The sequence below is a fragment of the Marmota flaviventris genome, chromosome 7 (genome assembly GCF_047511675.1).
Source record: "Marmota flaviventris isolate mMarFla1 chromosome 7, mMarFla1.hap1, whole genome shotgun sequence".
Lineage (NCBI taxonomy): Eukaryota > Metazoa > Chordata > Mammalia > Rodentia > Sciuridae > Marmota > Marmota flaviventris.
In genome coordinates, this window is record NC_092504.1 from 139,980,512 (window position 1) to 140,000,132 (window position 19,621).

The following is a 19,621-nucleotide window of genomic DNA, read 5'->3' on the forward strand; positions in this document are numbered from 1 at the left end:
AGCTACCTGTGCCCCACCTCTCGTGATAGCTGTCACTCTGTGAGCCTCTATCCTGCTGGCTCCATCAACCACCTAGAGCCATGTCTTCTGCAGACATGTCTAGAGGTCTTCCTCGAGGACACTGGTGTGGAATTATACACTATAAATTCTCAAGCAGAAATGAGTGCAGTAACTAGCCCAAACAAGTATTGTATCTAAGACTTTTTGCTATGTCTGTATTAATATTTATCAAAGTCAGGATGGCCTTTGAGGCACTATTCGTGATTCAAACTTTGTCCAGTTGGACGTGGAGTAAAATATTTACTTTTTCAATTTCCAAAGTCTATATAGGGACGGTGTTGATGGCAACTCAGAAATGATAAGTACCTATGTAACCACCTGTTTTATACAAGAGAACTGGAATTTTATGTGATTCAGACTTATCTATATAATGATGTGGAAATGTAGGTTTACCCTTATTCCAATTTTAGAGAACAAATTTTTCTGGGTGCAGTAGTACATTCTTATAATCCCAGTGGCTCAGAAGGCTGAGGCAGAAGGATTGCAAGTTCAAGCAATTTAGCAAGGCTCTAATTGTCCCAAAATAAAATAGTAAAAGTGCTGGGTTATGGTTCAGTTATTAACCACCACTGAGTTCAATCCCTGTTATCAAAAAAGAAAGAAAGAAAGAGAAAAAACAGAGAGAACAAAATTTTGATTTTTTTCCCCAATCCCCTTCTAATAAACACCTTGAGTTACTACCAATCAGAGCTCTAAATTAGTACTTTTAAATAGATCTTTTCATTTTTTTAGGATATGAATAATCTAAATTACAATTATTTTCTGTTAAATTTTTTGTTAGTTTTGGCCTCATTTTCAGAATGATGGGGCAATTTTACTCAGTAAACATCATATAAATTAAACATCATATAAATCAAATATGTTAGACAAATGTTAGTTAGCGAATATTACTCGCAAATTACTAATGAGATGGAAGACAATGTATAAATATGAAGACATTAAAAAATTTACAATGTTTTTGCTGTTTTCTCACCTCTATTTAAACAGTATACACCCAATAACCTCGTAGGACCCCAGGCAGTGAGCCGGATATGGGTGGAAAGCCCCAGCTGCTAACCTGTGCCCTAGTGAAACTGGTAATTACAGAAAGCACAGAAATTTTGCCTTTAAAATTAATTATGGTTAGAAGAAAAACTAGCAAAAAAACCCACAAATATTTTAAATGTTGTTTCTGGATGTTGTTTTTTTGTATTCCTACATTATAAAATATTCCCCAAACTCAGTGACAAAAACATTACTGCTGTCAGGTGCATGTCACTCATTGGGTCAGACAAAGCTATACTTCGTCATGGAGTGCAGAAATAAAACTATGGTCATTTAGATCCCAGGTTTGTCCATTAAAAAGTGTTTTAAGAGTGATCATTTTGGTTTTTGGCTAATTCTTCATTTCAATAGATAATTTAATATTAATCCAATTCTATTTATGTTCATGGAATGACAACATATTTATTTAGGTGCATTTATACATTGTCTTCCATCTCATGTTCATAGGATGAAATACAAATCTTACAAACAGCAACTAAGTTTTTAAAAACTTGAAATGAAAGTATACAAATACTTCAAGATAGTTTGTTAACATTTACTTATTCAGAACACTTGATAGTTATTGGACAAGGGGGGGAACCACAAAGAGATGCTTGGAAAGATAAAGAAATTCCACTTTATTACACTGTAACAAATATTAAGAAATAATTCATTTGCATTTATAAATAAAATGTTTGTTCAATAAATTATTTGTTCAATAAACATAATTCCTAAATAAATGTCATTGTTATTATCACATGAGTGCTATGTAATAAAAGTGACAATTATATACTATAGAAACCTTCAATATTGTGGAATTGTAATTCTGAAGGTACCTTAGATAGAAAAATAAAACATGAAATCAAGCTCACCCTAATATAGCAACGCACTTCACAAATGACCACATATTTATTTAGGTGCTGATGTGATAAGGATAATAAAGTATTGTACTGAAGTAAGTATGAAGTGTCATCTTTTGTAAGTCATTGATTTCTAGAAAAGGTGTCGCCTTTGTTTTTAAGTTGGTTCTCCACATAGGGGAAGAACACTTAGAAAAGTGGCTATTTTTAACATGGCCTTTCAAAATAAATAGGGAGTATCAATGGAATTCCTTGCAGTGGGCTTTTGTCTTTACTTTCTCCTTTTGATTGTTTGGGAGCCAGCAGCATCATTAGCATGAGCAGAACATTAGTACTTAAAGCCTCTTCAAGTTGGTAGCTAACTAGTCAACCAATGAGTAAACATGATGTCATTCAACCTGCAGCTGGTCCATACTGCCCTAAGAGGTCTAGTTTAATGGCAATCCAGCAGCAAGGGTGCAGGGCTAACATGAAGCAACTTACCATTCCTGCTCTCCGGGCGATCACAGTGTGAAAGTGTCCGTCTGACACCTTCTTCATGGTGGTGAGTTTATATGTACCGCTGCCTAAATTATAGGAAAATCTTAGTCTTTCTTCAGCAATTTCCAGGGCCAGAAACTCAGCCCGGTCCCCTGTCTGGTTGTCATAGTTGTAAAGCAATAAAGCATGACTTTTGATAGTTGCAAACTTGACATAAATGTAGTTGTTATTGGGGTCCAAGCTGGGAAATTCCATATATGACAATTCCTCAAATCCATAACTGTTCAACTCACAGTGTTTTCCAAAGACACCTGGAGGTGGGAAAATTGAAAAATTAATGTAACAAATTCCAGTGAAGTTTAATCAAATTATTTTAATTATTTTATTTTAAGTTATAATGATGAATCATGCTTTTAAAGGTTTGGTTTTTTTTTTTTTAATTACTGCCCTAAGAATACAGTAAACACTAATATTGAAGCAGAACAGGTGATGATCTTTAAAGGCCACAACTGAGATGACAAGCTGAGAATATTGTTTTCTCTTTGACACATTAGGGAACATGTCGAAGTTTGCCTCGTTTGTAGAACTCTGGGACTTAGAGGAAAGGAACACATCCAGAGAGCTTCCTTCTGGGAAATCTTTCAGAAACACTTTGTTGATCTTTGTAAGATTTTGCTTTTTAATTATAATTTTCAATCTAGTTACTTTCTTCACAACATTTAATTCTTAAACCAACTTCAATTAAATTGAGGATGATAATAAACTCATTCGTTTTGACTTGAAAACAAACAAACAAAAACCTAGTTCCTATACTTGGAAGATTTTTAAGGGTCACAAAATGAGGGAAGGGAGCCGCTGCTTCTAGGGAAGGAAATAACTGTCTTTAGTCCTTATCTCGTCCTTGTTTCATACCCTCTTGGGGAAGATTTACAGCATGCTACTTTAAAATAACTTTCGGTTTTTTTCTGAAGTTCAGCATTTCCATTTGTTTGTGCAGTACTTTTTCCAACTTGAAAAAAAAAAAAGAGTTTTATTAAAGTTACAAGGCCACGCCAAAATTCTTTTCCCACAAATATTAGTAGACTGTGGCAAACGATTGGAAAATTAATCTGTGCCAATGCATCATGGCTCTGACTAACGTTCAAAGGTTTCATTCCTTCATTTTGGCTTCATATCTCCATAAATGCATTCAATTTTGAATCAGGGAATTGTTCAGCTTGAGGAACCCATGCCATTATTTTACAGAGCACTTAACATTTGCCCAAGGGGACAGACCATGGGAAACACAGACAAAACCTGAAGCCAGATCTACTCATCTAGTTTAGCTGTTTTGACTATATCACATTTGATATCCAAACATTCTTCAAGCTAAATACCCCAGAGCTGCTACGAAAGCTGCTGTCCCTTATCCTGTCCTTCTCTGTCCAGACTTAGATAATATGCATTATAAACAAGTAGGAAGTATACATAATTTGTTATTTCAAATCTTTAACTGAAGCTGAAGAAAAGGCAAAGGAATTATAGGAATGATACATATCACTTGTAATACATGCTACATATAGTAGACATTTATTTTATACATTATGAATTTATTATATTTATCATAAGTAATTGTTATATATTTATGTTATATATTTATATGCAATGAATGATTATTATTTTTATTAATTGGATATTATTACATCATATGTATATTATTTCTATTCACAGAAAGAGTAACTGACGTGGTCAAAGATCAAAGAAAAAGCATGCAAATTAAATAGAAGATGACTTTGGAAATGTTTGCACTGTGTTCTAGGTATTTTCTGATTAAATTTTAATTAATTCATAAAAGTTTATATATGAATATAAATATATGCAGAAATTATATAGGTACTGGAAAGATGTTTTACATCTTTATTCAAATCAATATTGTATTTTCAAACATGAAAATATTTATAGATTTTCTTTTTGGTGGTTTTATTTTTTTACAGAAAAATAACATTTGGCTTTTAAATGTGGTAATAAAATTTAATGAGGTCTTTAAACTTGTGTTTCTTGTGGAATGCCATGCAATAAGTCTAGATGAAGGTCAAGAGAAATGAAAATTACTCTAATATGAATATACACACACAAAAGCTCTCATTAGAATAACTTATATACATGACATTCAGTAATGATATATAATGCACATTTATACACACAGATATATATATGTGTATATATACAGTATATATGTAAATGATGTAAACACATCATTTCTTAAGAGAGCAAGAATTATGTGAGATATTGTATGTATACCTTATATATGTAGTTATGGTATATGTGCATCTGTATTATATATTACATACACAATAATGAAGCAATTCTAAGAAGTTGTAATTATGCAGTTTAAGCTGTCTTGGTATCTGAAGTACTTTTTCTTTTTCGTAAAACACAATCTAAAATATATACATATATATATTTTTTTTTTTCAAAAATATAAACAGCAAATCTTTTCCTGATGAGAAGGTAGACAGTGAAATGTTTTTTCCAACTTCAAAATCACACCTGATGTTTTACAGGATGCGTGTGGAGCCACCTCCAGTGTTTTGTTGGAGGCATTCCAACTGCCATTTCATCACCCACATTTTCTTGAGAAGGAAAATACTTTTCTCCTTTAAATTCATTTTATTTTTTTGTAATCTCAAATTTACTTTTTGGTGGTTTGTTTCATTTTGTTTTCTTTTATAAGTGCTCATGTTGTCAGCTGACAACATCTAAATTTAAGTGTGCTTATGTTTTGCCGCTGGAAGGAGAAGGGAAATTCATTCGCACTGTCAGTTGCAAGTCCTCCGCATCTGTTTTGGTTGGTTTGGGGCTGTTCCTGCCTCCCTGGGGATAGGGCAGGGCAAGGTGAAGGTCCCTTTGGATTCCATAGCACTTTACCCCACAGGTAGCAAGGGCAAGGACCCACAGCAACAATTTGTTCCTGTTTGGAACTAACTGTCTCAGATCCTCACATTAGAATGTAAAGGACTTCCTACATGTTAAACGTCTCTGTTCAGTCACTGAAAATCACTGTCCCCTTTCCACTCCAATTCCTTTTTCTTTCATTACAATGAAAATGAAATCTGACTGTTGCTATCTAAAGAAAGGAGCACCATGTGGGAAGCTAAGACCACTGCAGGAGGCCAGGTTCAAAGCCCAGCATCAGAGAGAGAGAGAGAGAGAGAGAGAGAGAGAGAGAGAGAGAGAGACTGACTATTGAGAGAAATAAAGGAGTTTTCAGGAGGTCTAAAGTCTTGGTTATTTCAACCTTGATACACCCTTTTACTAATTCGTAAGTATCACTGGGAGCATCAAGAATCTGAGAGGAAGTTTATAAATCAATAGATCTGGCTTCAGGTTTTGTCTGTGTTTCCCATGGTCTGTCCCCTTGGGCCAAAAATATTATTTGTGTTCTAATCACGATGCCATCTTGGGGCAGTTGTACCTCAGTATCATTGTTCTGATTTGAGGCTAGTTACTCAATTTCTGGGCTGCAGAATCATTGGTGAAATGCATGGCTCATAATTAAGTTTTTATATTTTGCTTCTCTTTATCACTCTTTTAATGTTGTGCTTGATTAAAAAGAAAGTAGATAGACGTATGGAACAATACAGCTTACTGGTTACTAGAAACTGTAGTTCCATTCTTTTTTATGAATCAGGCTTCACCTGTTACATCCATTTAGTCTCATAAAATGTACAAGGAAAGATCAGAAAAATATTTTTTGTCTCTTACATAAGAAAAGACAATAATCTGGAGATGGAGTCTATGTTATAAGACAAAGTAGCCTTTAAATAAATGAAATAATCACAAACTTATGAAATTAAATTAACGTAAAGACCTCCTCCAGAGCTGTTCTCACAGTCTGGGGTGACCGAGTGCTGTGAAACATGAAGGTAACCCTGGAAGGAATCCACTCCATCATCCCTTCACTAAGGAGAGTAAATAAGTACATGTGCAAAGACTTCTTCTTACCAACTTTCTTCCAGAAGAGAACACATTGGTTTGAATTTAGTTGTGCAGTATTATCCACAAAACATCTAGCATGAGAACTGCATTTCTAGCTACTAAATCCTTCTAACAGAAGTAACTAAATTAATGCAAAAGAAAAAAATTAAAACAAGAAAAAACACATTTTGACTGTCCTTAGAGTTCTGAAATTAAAAATGATGTCAAATAGCATTAAAGAATTTTTCACTTAATAAAGTCTAGGCTAACAGGAAGGCATCATATATATTTACGAAATGCTCTGGGGAGGCAGCATTGATCAAGGATTTCCACAGTAAATTTTTAAGTGTTAAAACTTTAAGATTTTATTTTACTATAACTTGTTCAAAACAATGTTTTCTTAATCACTCATAACCATAGTAAGACAAAATTGCTAAACTTTGTGCTAAAATAGACCGATACCTGATATAAATTATACTCACCGAATGGACAATGGCAATAATAGGAATCCACTCCACTGTGGCAGGAGCCACCGTTAAAACAGGGACTGCATTCACAGTAGTTGACTGATGATTCACACATTTTCCCTAAAATGGACCAAACTCGGTAAGAGAAATCTTACACATGCATATGTTACCAGCACTATAAGATAACTGTATATAAAAATCTACCCTGAAAAACAAAATCTGACACTTGACTATTTTAATAGCATTATACTATTACTGTAAATAAAAAAATCTATCCTGAGAAACCATATCTGGAAGAAAAAGAGGAGCATTTTACCTGACATGAGGATACTGAGATGAAGACTTAGGGTTCAAAATCTTATTTAGCTGTCTTATTGTAAAGATGTGCGTTATAATATTTAGAAAATAATTCACATAATCAACTTAGAGAAAAATCTGTTTTCAGCAAAACAACATAGTGAACACAGAAATGCTTCTGCCGAATCGATTTTCTTTCTGGATCTCCCTCATCTTTCTCATTTTATAGATGGAGAGTTGAAACATAAACAGTATTCTTTTCACTCTGAAGATCCTTTGACTCACATTTGTCAAAGGTAAGAATCAATTTCATTTAGCTTGTCAAGTTAGGAATTAATCTTATCCACTCTCAAGAAACATGAGAACTTTTGTGAAGGAGAAAACTAAGAAAACACCTCAAACACATTTGGAAATACTTATTAATATTCCTGACTAGAATATGTATACTTTGTATTTTTTTCTGAAACAATAACACCTCAGCAACATACTTTTCAGTGTACAAAGACTTTCTCATACTCTCTTGTTAAATCAGATCAATTAGTATTGACTGAGTGCTTTCATCAACAGCATGATAGTGAACGGAGAAGTCACAGCACAAAGCGAAGGAGCCCGTGGTGTTTCCATCCCAAAGTGGGGTCCAGCCACACAAAAGAAACAGGGACACTTAAATGGGATGGTGATGAAGCCCTGAGAGGCTCACACCTTGCCCAAGAAGTTGTAAATCTCTGCTTCCATACTTAGGTTGTCCAAGCTGTGATTGAATATTTTATCACTTGGCAAATAAAACTGATAGTGGAAGTCCTATTAGATTATTAGTTACAGTTTTTAGTTAATTCCCCTTGGTTAACAGGGATTCAGTTACCACTGTTGGTTTCTGTGAAACTCTTTTCTACTTCCAAACATGATTGCGTCCATTGATGCTTATTTTGTATTCCTCATGAAGTTACATATACTTTCTCTGTACATCTAGACTTAGTGTTGAGCACAGATGATGAATTTCATCATAACAGCTTCAGTGAAAACAGAGTCAAAGCTTTTGTTTAACTTAGTTTTGCATTTGTGGCTTGATTATATAGCCACAGTTGTTCTGGTCTGAAATTACACATGAGTCAGACCTCACGACAATGCTAACTAAGCCCATTTCTGTACATCACAGAATCAGAAACACAACATTTTTTCCTTTATAAATATAATCGGTAGCCTCCTTACAAGGCAAAACACTGAGCTAAAAAAATTTCAAAATACTTTGCTATTCTAAGGAGAGAACATAAGAATAACCAAGTGCTAATTTAGAGGCACACAAATTAGGTCTTAAGTACTGCAGCCGTGCTACAATAAAGTGTCAGGCCAGGCGACTTTACCATAAGTGTATGCACAATTCCACACACGCTAGGGGCTGTTTTATAGCAGATCCCCTCCTCTGGTGTCTCCCAACTGGACGTGGTACGGGCCATTTTAGAGTTACACACTTTTCTTAATACAACACCATTGTTGCCCAATAGAAAATAAATAAGACCCGCTGACTGTACTTTTTACTATGAATTTGCCATCAAGAAAGTCACAACCCACTCCTTCCTTTTTTTTTCTCACTTTAAAAATGTACATAATTTTCACATATGCAACTGGAATAAGTACAGTTTTACCTTCTATTTTCCCCTTGTTTTCCTCAAAACTTCTTCTAGAGTGGTTTTAAAAGCAATGTTATACACAGAGATTCATATATCTTATGGCATATTCAAGATGACCTTCATATCATGGCCATTGGTGAATTTCACAATTTCCAACTTCACTTCCCACAGACTGGCAAAGAGAAGCCAAGGTCAGCCACTTAGGGGTGGACTGCCACGTGTGTGGAGTCCAGTGCTCGGGTGCCTGTGCTGTCTGAGTAAAAGAGGGTGGAAACCCAAGTCACACCTCCTGTGGAGATCCACTCTTTTTTGAGTCCTGTTGGAAATACTATCATTTAAATTTCTAATTTAAATAACAGCAAAATAAATTTAGGTGGTTTTGTATGTAATTTACCTAAATTAATTATCTTATTTACTCCTTACAATGTGATATTTTATAGATAGAAGTTCAATATAAACATATACTATAGGTCACTGAAGTTAGTTCAAAACTTATCTTGAAATAAATAAGACTTACTCGTGTGTTAAAAAAATATCCAGTGACTTCAGAAGTAACGAAAGAAGTTATAAACTAAGAAAATATTAGCTTTGAGAAAAAAATTCTTTTAACACTCAAATTCTCAATGGAATCTGATTCTTCAAATACATGATAGACATAGAAATTGTTGCGAGAAAACAAATTCAACCTTTTATTTATCATTTTAGAAGAGTTTTAAATTTTTTTTTCTTTGAAGGTAATTGTCAAAAACAAAATGTGTTGTTAGGGGCTAAAGAGAGGAAAATGTTGTTGAATTCAGAAAACAGTCTTATTTGTTGGTGTTAGAGTATGCAAATTATTTACCATTCAAAGTCTTATTTTGAGTTCTCCATTTAATGAGTAAAAATTATTTTACGATTTATGATCTCAAAGAGTTTTCCATGCTTGATATTTAGATTCAAAGTCACAATGTGAACATGTAATGTTTTAATTTAAATTGTTATTAAAAGATAATTTTTTCTTTTGAGAAAAGTATATCCTAATTTTACTCAGAATGAAAAGAAAGTCTCTAACTGCATATTTCACTGGTTTGGAATTTTCATTCCCTATTTCCCAAGTAGAAATCAATAGCAAATTCTGTCTTGCTCTGCACAGGCATGTCTACTAAAATTGCAGCACTCACAGCCTAACTACTATGTGGGCAGAATGCAGCAGTTGGAATCCCTCTCCATGCTCCTGGGTGCAATAGTCTGCAGGTTGCAGCACTGGGAAACACATTCTGGGATCATTAACTTAATGAGAGCTACAGGTCAATTAACAGAACTTGTCAGTGCCTTGAGGCCTGAAGTTTACTGATAGCAACCCAGACCTACTGGCCTCACGAAAGCAAGGAGTTTTGTTTTTTTTTTCTGTTACAATATGTTTACTGTCATAGTAACTATTTAGAAGAATGAACTAGTCTCATGGCTTTGGCATTCATCAATTGGCATGGATACTAAACTGCTTGGCATGGATAGCAGAAGAGGGCCTTAGCAGCAACTGTCAAAGTCCATTTTATATCTCATGACTTTATTCACAAACATGATTCTATAGCAGATTTGTGCAAGTCATTCTGAATATTTATGCGTATTAACTTTTAAAGCGATTTTAGCAGAAAGCAGTTATTTTTGCATAATCTGCAAATATTTCTCCTTATTGTAAAAGGCATTATATCAAGATAGTTCATCTAAATGTCCTAACTGATACCGTTATGGTTTTTACATCAAAATAAAAGCCATGGCCTCCCATGTTTGAATAAGGGTTTCCAGTAACAAAAGCAAAAACAAAACGTTTATTTTACCTTTGTACTTAAAAGCATACCCAAGGAGCCTACAGATGACCACATGGTATTCATGAGAAGCTTACGTATAAACACGTGCTTATTTTCTGCCGAAGTATGAGGTGCTTCATCTACTGGAACCTAAGACACTAAGACAGGGATGCCCTAATAAGGCAACATGTCACCCAAGTGAGCTGCCTAATCTCACTCCTGGAGATAAAACCCAAACAAAACCTGAGCTCTTTATCCTGCTACAGGAGCCATTCTTCTGTATTTCAAAGAAAGTTTCGTATCTATTCACTAAGGGGCTTTTACATTCTATGGTTTTCTCCTCATATGCTCATCAGTGATATCCATATGATTGTAGTAATTTCACAGTGACTCTTAGTTACTCCTTCCATCTTCATGAAAGCAAATATTTGTCAAGTTTCTCAAGAAAATTATTGTGCAACAGCCCGTGTATACCATTTTACATCTGCAAATATTACTATTTATACTGTCAAATGGTGTAAAATTGATGAGTGCATAAATCCTACCCTGCCCTGAAACCTCAGGACTTCCTTGAGAGCACAGGAAAGCTTCCTTTGGTATTAAACCCCTGGCGTTGTTCCAAATACCACACCCAAACCGCATCCAGATGTGTGAGTGATGGGAAGGCAGAAGGGCTATGAACTAAGGATGTCACAAGAGGCCGGATTTAGAAGTGCTCTCTACACCACACACCTTGGGAGAGAAGGACCAGGCGTGCACTGGGAGCCAGAAAGCTAGGAGCAGGAATGCACAGCTGTGACGGTGCTTTCTAATCTCAAGAACTGCCCTTTGCAGAGGAAAAGAAATAATGAACTTGAAGTTAGACTAGTGTCTTCCTCCAGGATCTCAGGGAATTCTCAGGTGTGGATACTATGAAGATATTTTCTTTTGATTTACTGAGGTGATTATATGACAATCAATGTAATTTGGGGTATTTTCCAATCTTTGAAAATCTATGATTTACTTTTTTACATGCTTTCTACTATAATAAACTTTATTCATCTTTCTAAGGCCCTATGTTGCCATTAACCAAAAACCCACTTAGTGGTATGAAAGTTAAATTACAAGATAATTTTCTTAATGACAAAACATAAAGGAATCATAAAGTGAATATGTTACAGTCTCACTATTTTTCAGAATATGTGAAACCTCAGACATGTTTAATCCCTCCAAATACTTATTTATTACAATATACTAATTCATATTTATTGCCTGCATAGCCTACTGACTGCACTGGAAAATAAACTTTGATAAAATAAAGACTTGAGGAACACACTGGTGTCAATGTGACTGTGATGACACGAATCTTATTGGTTCCATGATTTTCACTTTAAGCCTTCCACCCTCTCAGGATGCCTCATGCAGCATCCAGCTCACACGGGGCCCCTCCCTTTGGGGGTTCTTGGCACAAAGACTCTCCATCACATCACTTCATGAGCCTCAAGCTCTTCCAGTCTCTGGCACAATTTCTAATACCACCCAGAATATGCAGTGGTGTTTGTGTGCGCACGTGTGTGAATGCCTGTGTGTATGTGTGTGTGAGACAGAGGAGCTCCGATTTGTAATTAATTCTAGGGACTGTAAAAATCATAAACGCAGGTGGAAGCCCACAACAGTAAACAGTATGGGAAGGTAGTGATTTGAAATAATTCCAATAGCCAAAAATCTATGTGAACTCATACAGCCTCCAACAAGCAAGGCTTTATCGAGGCGCTAGCACCTAGTTAGTGTAGACAGAGGTCAGCCTGCCGTGTCTTCCAGGCCGCAAAGCCACTTCCCTGCTCCCTGTGGACACAAGGTGCATCACACCACCTTCATCCTTGGACTAAACGTGCTCTTACTCTAAATATAAGTGTGTTAGTGCCCTAGATTACAGTAGGATGAAGAAGCCTTAAAGACTGCTGCCTAATTCTCAGCCCAGGAACTCATCCTGGGGGCGGGAAAGAGAAAGAAAAGTTTGCTAGACATCCTGAACGCAGTGCATGTGCACGGCACCGTGACCCTTGGTCCTGAAGACAAACTGCAGCCTGTCTTGTGCTCCTGGGACCTCAGGTCTCTGGAATCCCAGGGCACACCCCCATCACCACTACCGCACCAAGCCAACTGGCACTACTGCCCACTGGATGCTGGGCATGGGGCTAGGTCAGCAAGCACCGTGTTTCCTCACTAGAACAACCCAAGCCTAGATGACTACTTCCACTTTACAGATGGGGAAATCCAGGGAGGCTTCTCCAAAGCTGTGCCAAGTCAGATTCTATCACATCTCCTGTCCTTTCCATACACATGCTTGCTGTCTCTTCTTCATTTATATTCCAAGTACAGTGCTTTGCTAAAAGGCAACTAAAAGGCAAATCCTGTACGTTCTACTTCAGTGTTTTTCAACGGGCTTTACATCATCATCAAGAAACTTAGTTTTCCAAATAAAAAACCATAAGTATGCATAAGGTGGGCACTTTGAAAAATATGATATCCACATGTGTTTCTTAAAAATCTCTTAAAAATTTTATTCATCTAAACATCTACAAACTTGTTTTAAGACCTATGTTGGTTTTATCTATTATTTGTGTCTTTATAAGCATTTCAGAGACATTTACATATGTCCTAGAACTGTATGATGTGCAAATTGTAGGTATTTTATTCTCCTGAAACTTATCAGCAGCATAACATTCATTCACTTTTGAAGAAATTCCAACTACTGATCAGCTAATAGATGGATGGAAGAGAGATAATAATGTGCTAGAAATAGATGGCTAGATAGATAGATGGCCACATAGAGAGACAGATGGATAGAGGGTAGATGGATGGATGGATGGATGGACGGACAGACAAATAGATAGATGGCTAGAAAGATGGATGGATAGATACCTTTAAGGAAGATGGAGCCACCTTGAAGTGAGTATTATTCTCAAAGAAGTGAATAAAAGATGGACTCAGAAATCAGGGAGAGTTAAACTTGAGCACAGTGGAATGTCATATGATCACTTATGGTTACCCAGCAGGGCTCTTCCCTTGTGCCTTTCCTTCTACCAGGTGCTTAAAAGGAGTTGAACAAATCTGCTCCTTAATGTCTAATATGACTTCTAAACATGAAGCTCCAGTGCAGTCTCTTTCTCTTTTGGCTCACTAAGAAATCAGCCAATTATGTTTTGTACTGGATTACTGGAAATAATAAGCCATTTTAATTTTAAACTTAATCTTTAAAAAAATACATTTTTTGCTGTATTCTCACAGTGTGGATCACATTCAATAATAAATATTATAATGATTTTAAAAGGTCATAAAATAATAAACCATAATTGTTAACAATTATTTAGGGAAGGAAATGCCCCAGGTCTTATGGTTTATATAGACTTTTTCCTTTAAAATTTATGACACTCTTTTAGGAAGATACTTTCTTTCCATTCTTGTAAGAGACACTGGGCAAGAATTAAGCACCGGAATTCACTGTGTAGACTTGACGCTGCTACAAATTAACTGGATCACCTTCAAAAACTCACTTAAGTTTTCTCTTCTTTGACTTTCCTATCTGAAAAAGTTGGGAAATATCTCTGCATTATAGGTTTTCTTGCAAGAAATAAACAAAATGTATGCAAAGTGCTTAGAACAGAGTCTGACTAATAGCAAAAACTTAAAAAATGCTTGTTGGGATCATGCTCATTTTTATGAAAAGACATTGAAAATGACAAGATCTGTAACGTTCTGTTATACATGACATGGCTAAAGTCTTTGGGAGACACATAGTAAAACGCTGTCTTACCTGTGTATCCAGTTTTGCAAACACAGTTGAAACCCCCTGGGAAGTTCTGGCAGACGGCCCCGTTCTTGCAAGGACTGGGGAGGCACTCATTGATGTCCCTCTCGCAGGCCCTCCCAGTGAAGCCTTCCGGGCAGCTGCATGAGAACCCCCCCACCAGGTTGTGACAGGTGCCACCGTTGTGACAAGGGGCTGGGAGGCACTCATCCACGTCCACCTCACACCAGCTGCCGGTGTATCCGGGCAGACACCTGCAGAGGAAGGGCTGCAGAGGCTCGTTGGCCACCAAGATGACAGGCAGACTCTCCTGGCTCCTGAGCACCGGGCTCACGGCCAGTCTTCTCAGGCAGCTCCCTCCATTCTGGCAGGGACCGTGACTGCAGGGGTCATGGTCCACAGATTCCACCTTCACTCCACTCTGCCGGAACAGGATCTCTTTGATGCTCTCAAAGAAGGTGGCTACGCCACTGGGATTCACATACTGATTAGCACTTCGCTTCACGGCTGCCAAAAGGAACGTTCTGTTGTTGTCCTCGTAGGCCCCGTAGAGCTGCACAGCAGTCCCCAGGCCCGTCAGCTGTGAGCTGGCGATGCGCAGGAAGTGAAGGTAGTGGTTGGTCAAGAAGTCTTTCACCGACGGCACGCCCACGCAAAGCAAGATGCTGTTGTCCACGGTGGCATTGGAGAATCCTGCAAAGAAGACGCGGATGCTGCTCGTGACTGCGCTGTGAACACCGTCACTGCTAAGGACGGTCAGGTCGAACGTGCCATCTGTGGACCTGGGCTGGGAACTCAGGTCGCAAGTGCCCGCAGGAATGCTGAAGAGGCTGGTAACCCCAGCAGTGAGGGAGCAGTGGAAGCTGTCCAGCACATCGGGGTCCTGGGGCTTCACCGAGCCTAAGACACCCCCAGGAAACAGATTGCCATAGTAATTAACAAATATCTCCACCGTGCGAGACTGGGAAGGGTTGTCATTTTGGTCTATGACTGTGATGTGCACAGTGCCTGTGGAAGACATCTGAGGAACCCCGGAGTCCCTGGTAACCACAGACAGATAGAAGTCGGCAATCTGCTCCCTGTCGATCTCTCGGGTTGTGCTCAGAACCCCAGCCGTGTTGAGACTGAAGTAGTTGGTGGCCGGACCTGTGCTGAGCAGGTAGTAGGTAAAAGGGCCCTGATTGGGAGGGAGGTCGGGGTCCGTGGACTGAAGGGTCATCACCAGGGTGCCGGGGCGTTTGTTTTCCATCACCTCTCCCTCACTGAGGGTCAGCACGGGCCCATTATCATTTATGTCTTCCAGCGTGACCAGCAATGAGGCGCTTCCCGTGGCCGAGGGAGTCCCTGAGTCGACAGCCAGAACCGTGAGGTTGTAGACAGGCAGGGACTCCCGGTCCAACTCCGCAGTGACCGTGATCTGTCCTGTCTGTGGATTAATGGAAAAGGCACCATTTTCATTCCCTGAACCGATGAAATAAGAAAACCGGCTCCAGCTGGGGATGGAGTCGGAGTCAAAGGCACTGACAAAGGTCACGTGAGTCCCTATGGGCACCCCTTCGCTGACCTGGACGCGGTAGGTGCTTAAGCTAAACACGGGAGGGTCGTTGGCATCAAGCACGGTCACATTCACGGTGACCTCATCTATGTCTGCACCCCTAATGCTGCCAAAATTCTTGGCCAGTACCTTTAGGGACACCCGCTCTTCCTTTTCTCTATCAAGAAGTCCAGAGACATAAATCTGCCCGGTCCTCTTATTGATCTGAAAACCTTTCTTCCGACTGTTACCAAAAATTAAGTAATGCACCTCCCCATCAGTGCCCATGTCACGGTCACTGGCAAACACTTCTCCCACAACAGTGCCCTTCGGAGCTGCTTCTGAGATTTCAAAGTAGTAAAGCTTGGAAACAAAGCGTGGCACGTACTCATTTGTCCCCTTCAGGTGTACGTTGACGGTGGCGAAGCTGCACCTTTCTTCATCTGGGACGTTGAAGGCTTTTACGGTGAGGTGGTAGCTCTGCTTGGTTTCAAAATCCAAGAAGCCCTGAGTGGTGATGACCCCCGTGTTGGGGTCGATGACAAAGAGGTCACTATCAGAGGACTGCACGGTGTACGCCACCACAGCATTGGCCCCGGAGTCTGCGTCTGTTGCATTGAGGTGGATGACTGTTGTCCCACTCGGGGCGTTTTCGAGAACAGTGGGGAAGTACTCATCAGGAGCGAACACCGGAGAGTTGTCGTTCACGTCAATCACATTGACAGTCACACTGCAGTACCCGGTTCTCGCCACCCAGCCCCCGTCTGTAGCACTGATGGTCATTTCATGTTTCTGGCACAGCTCGTAATCGAGAGCCTTGGCCAATGTTAACACACCTGTGGAGGAATTGATGGCAAAAGTGCCCCCCTCGTTTCCCGAGGAAATGCTGTACCTAAGCATTCCATTCATGGCTGTGTCTCCATCTCTTGCAGAAACCGTTCTGATGACGGCCCCGACCCTGTGGCTCTCGGGGATGGTTGCACTCATGTGGCTTTGAGAAAATTCGGGCGTGTGATAGTTTTCCTCAGTGACGGTTATTTGAACAGTGGCTTGGGAAGAAAGCGGAGGGTTTCCTTTATCCTTCGCGATGACGGTGATCAAAAAGTTTTGATTCAAGTCGGAAATTAGGGAAGATGCTACTGAAATCCAACCAGTGTCATTGTCCAACTTAAACTTGCCCAAATGATTTTCATTAGGAATGAAGTACTCCACTTCAGAATTCAACCCAAAATCTTTGTCATCTACTGCAGTCACTTTGATTAGCTTTGTACCAACTTTAACATTTTTGGTGACGGGAGTAAAGTACTTATTTTTAAGAAATTGAGGTGGGTTGTCATTACTGTCCACCGTGTTGATGGTGACTGTTGTCTCACTTAGTAGGGGAGGATTACCTCGGTCTGAAGATGTCACTATAAAACTGTGCCTGTTGATGTTCACTTTGCTGAAGCCACTGATGTTTTGGTATTTTAAAACCTGCTTATTGAAAATCTCTCCAGTGGTGGCATTAATCCTAAAGTACTCCGACTGAGACTTTATAAAATAAAACACTTGTCCATTTGGTCCCTCATCGGGATCTGTGGCAGATACCTGAGTCACTTTAGAGCCAATCTCAGGAAGTTCAGGGCAGTCCAAATAATAGGAGGGTCTTCTAAATCTTGGAGCATTGTCATTGATATCTGTGACAAATATTGTGACATCTGTACTTACGGTCCACCCAGAATCATGTGCAGAGACGCGGATTCTGTAGCGGTCCGTGTCCTCCCTGTTTAAAGGTCTGCTGACGACGATATCTCCCGTGCTGGGGTTAATGTTGAACGGGAGGCTTGTGTCCATTATGGAATATCTACTAATTGCATTTACCCCAATGTCCTCATCCGAGGTGGTGACACGTGTAACCGTGTATCCTAAGGGGGAATTTTCGGGAATGTGGGCACTGAATATTTGAGAAAAGCGAGGGGCGTTGTCGTTTTCGTCTAGAACGTTGATGATGACGTTCACCGAGGTACTCTGGGAAGGAGACCCTTTGTCTGAAGACTTTATGGTGAGCACATAACGAGAGACTTTTTCTCTGTCTAATGGACGGATACTTCTAATTTCACCAGTAACATGATTGATGCTGAAACTATTTTCTTGGTTGCCATTGACAATTTCATAATCTAACTGTCCATTTGGCCCACTGTCCTTGTCCACAGCTGAAACAGTAAGTATTTTCCGGGGAGAAAGGTTTTCTAATATTTCAGATACAAATGGATCTTCTTTAAAAATTGGGGAATTATCATTGACATCTAATACGGTTATGTCAAGTTTCTCATAAGAAGAGAAAGGAGGGAAACCCCCATCTCTGGCCTCTAACCACACAACATATTTTTGAATTTTCTCAAAATCTAAAGATTGACTAATGGACACTTGTCCTGATAACTGATCAATTTGGAAAGTATTGCCAAGATTCCCACTTGCAATGTAGTAAGACAAAGTCTCTCCTCTCAAAGAGGATCCCGTGACGGTGGTGACTAGAGTGCCCACTGGCTGGTTTTCAGGAAACATGAACGTCTGCTCCTTGGCTCTGACTTTAGGGAAATCCACCTTGTTCACAAATCTGACAGTCACTGTGGTCGAGTCTGTCTTTGGAAACGGACCGCCGTCCTTCACGTGTACGGAAAATGTCACTTCTGAAGCACCGTTGAGTGGTCCTGCAGCCATGATAGCTCCCCTCAGTGGGTCTATATGGAACTTTTCAGAGTTTCTACCCGAAAGAGAATAATGTAGCTCAGAATTGGGTCCAATATCGGCATCTGTGACTGTCACCGCAAAGACAAAGGAGCCTACAAAAGAGGGAGTTTATAGTTAGAATTATGAGGAACCCAGATAAAACACATTGTAGTAGGTTAATGCATTTAAAACACCAGATTGATATGACTACAGTAGAGAACAGTGTCTCCTCAATTTATCTGAAGTTCCAAAATCAAATCTGCTTAATGTTCTCACTAAAACCCATACAGTCAGGTGGATTAATATTTTTCAGTGTGCCTTTGAGAAAAACTCCGGGTGAGAACTGGATACTCATTTAGAATCATGGTTCCTAAGAGAAAAATCTGTATGTAATAAAACATTCCAACAAACACAGTAATATGTGTGCTCTACAAAGAGCTGAGCTTCTACCCAATGAGGAAGCATCCTTGCTCTGCCTTGTGGTGAAACACCATTGAATTACTAAGTATGCGATCTTGTCAACAATAGGGATATGTTTTAAAAATTACTGTTGATTCATTATACCAAGTGTATCATGGCAAAATTATTTTAATCTGTGAGCTACTATTACATGGAGATAAAAGAGTGCATATATAGGCATAAATAAAATAATTATAATGTATTATGAAATAAAAACTGAGGAAGGATGGGCTCAATTTGGATTCCAAAATTTGGTGTTTGGAGTAAGTGCCAACTGAACAGATTCTAGTGGTAAGATGCAGAAAAATTTCCATAAGGACATTTTTTTCAATATACTCATTCAGAAATCCTTCCCAAACAGCCCTACAGAAGAGTCTGTGACAAAAGTAATAAGTCTTTTATAAGAAAAAAAAACAAGTGACTCCTATTAATTATAGTAAGTCTAACGAAGAAAAGATGCGTAGGCATACCTCATTTTGCATGGGAGATATGGTCCTACCCTGCTGCACATTGGACATAATTAGAATCATGCCTGCCACCATCATTTCAGCTAAAGACCTTCATCAGGGA

At 38.8% G+C, this 19,621-nt stretch overlaps 1 protein-coding gene across 1 annotated transcript in view; it reads right to left on the reverse strand.

Annotated features, from left to right (window-relative positions):
* The window catches only part of Fat4 (FAT atypical cadherin 4), a 153,526-nt gene that overhangs the window by 17,937 nt on the left and 115,968 nt on the right, over positions 1 to 19,621 (reverse strand). The window contains exons 9-11 of the mRNA XM_027926740.3: positions 14,356 to 18,705; positions 6,863 to 6,967; positions 2,427 to 2,734 (exon numbers count right to left, since the gene is read on the reverse strand). Of these exons, the coding sequence (XP_027782541.2) occupies positions 2,427 to 2,734; positions 6,863 to 6,967; positions 14,356 to 18,705 (4,763 nt within the window). The remainder of the gene's footprint in view (positions 1 to 2,426; positions 2,735 to 6,862; positions 6,968 to 14,355; positions 18,706 to 19,621) is intronic.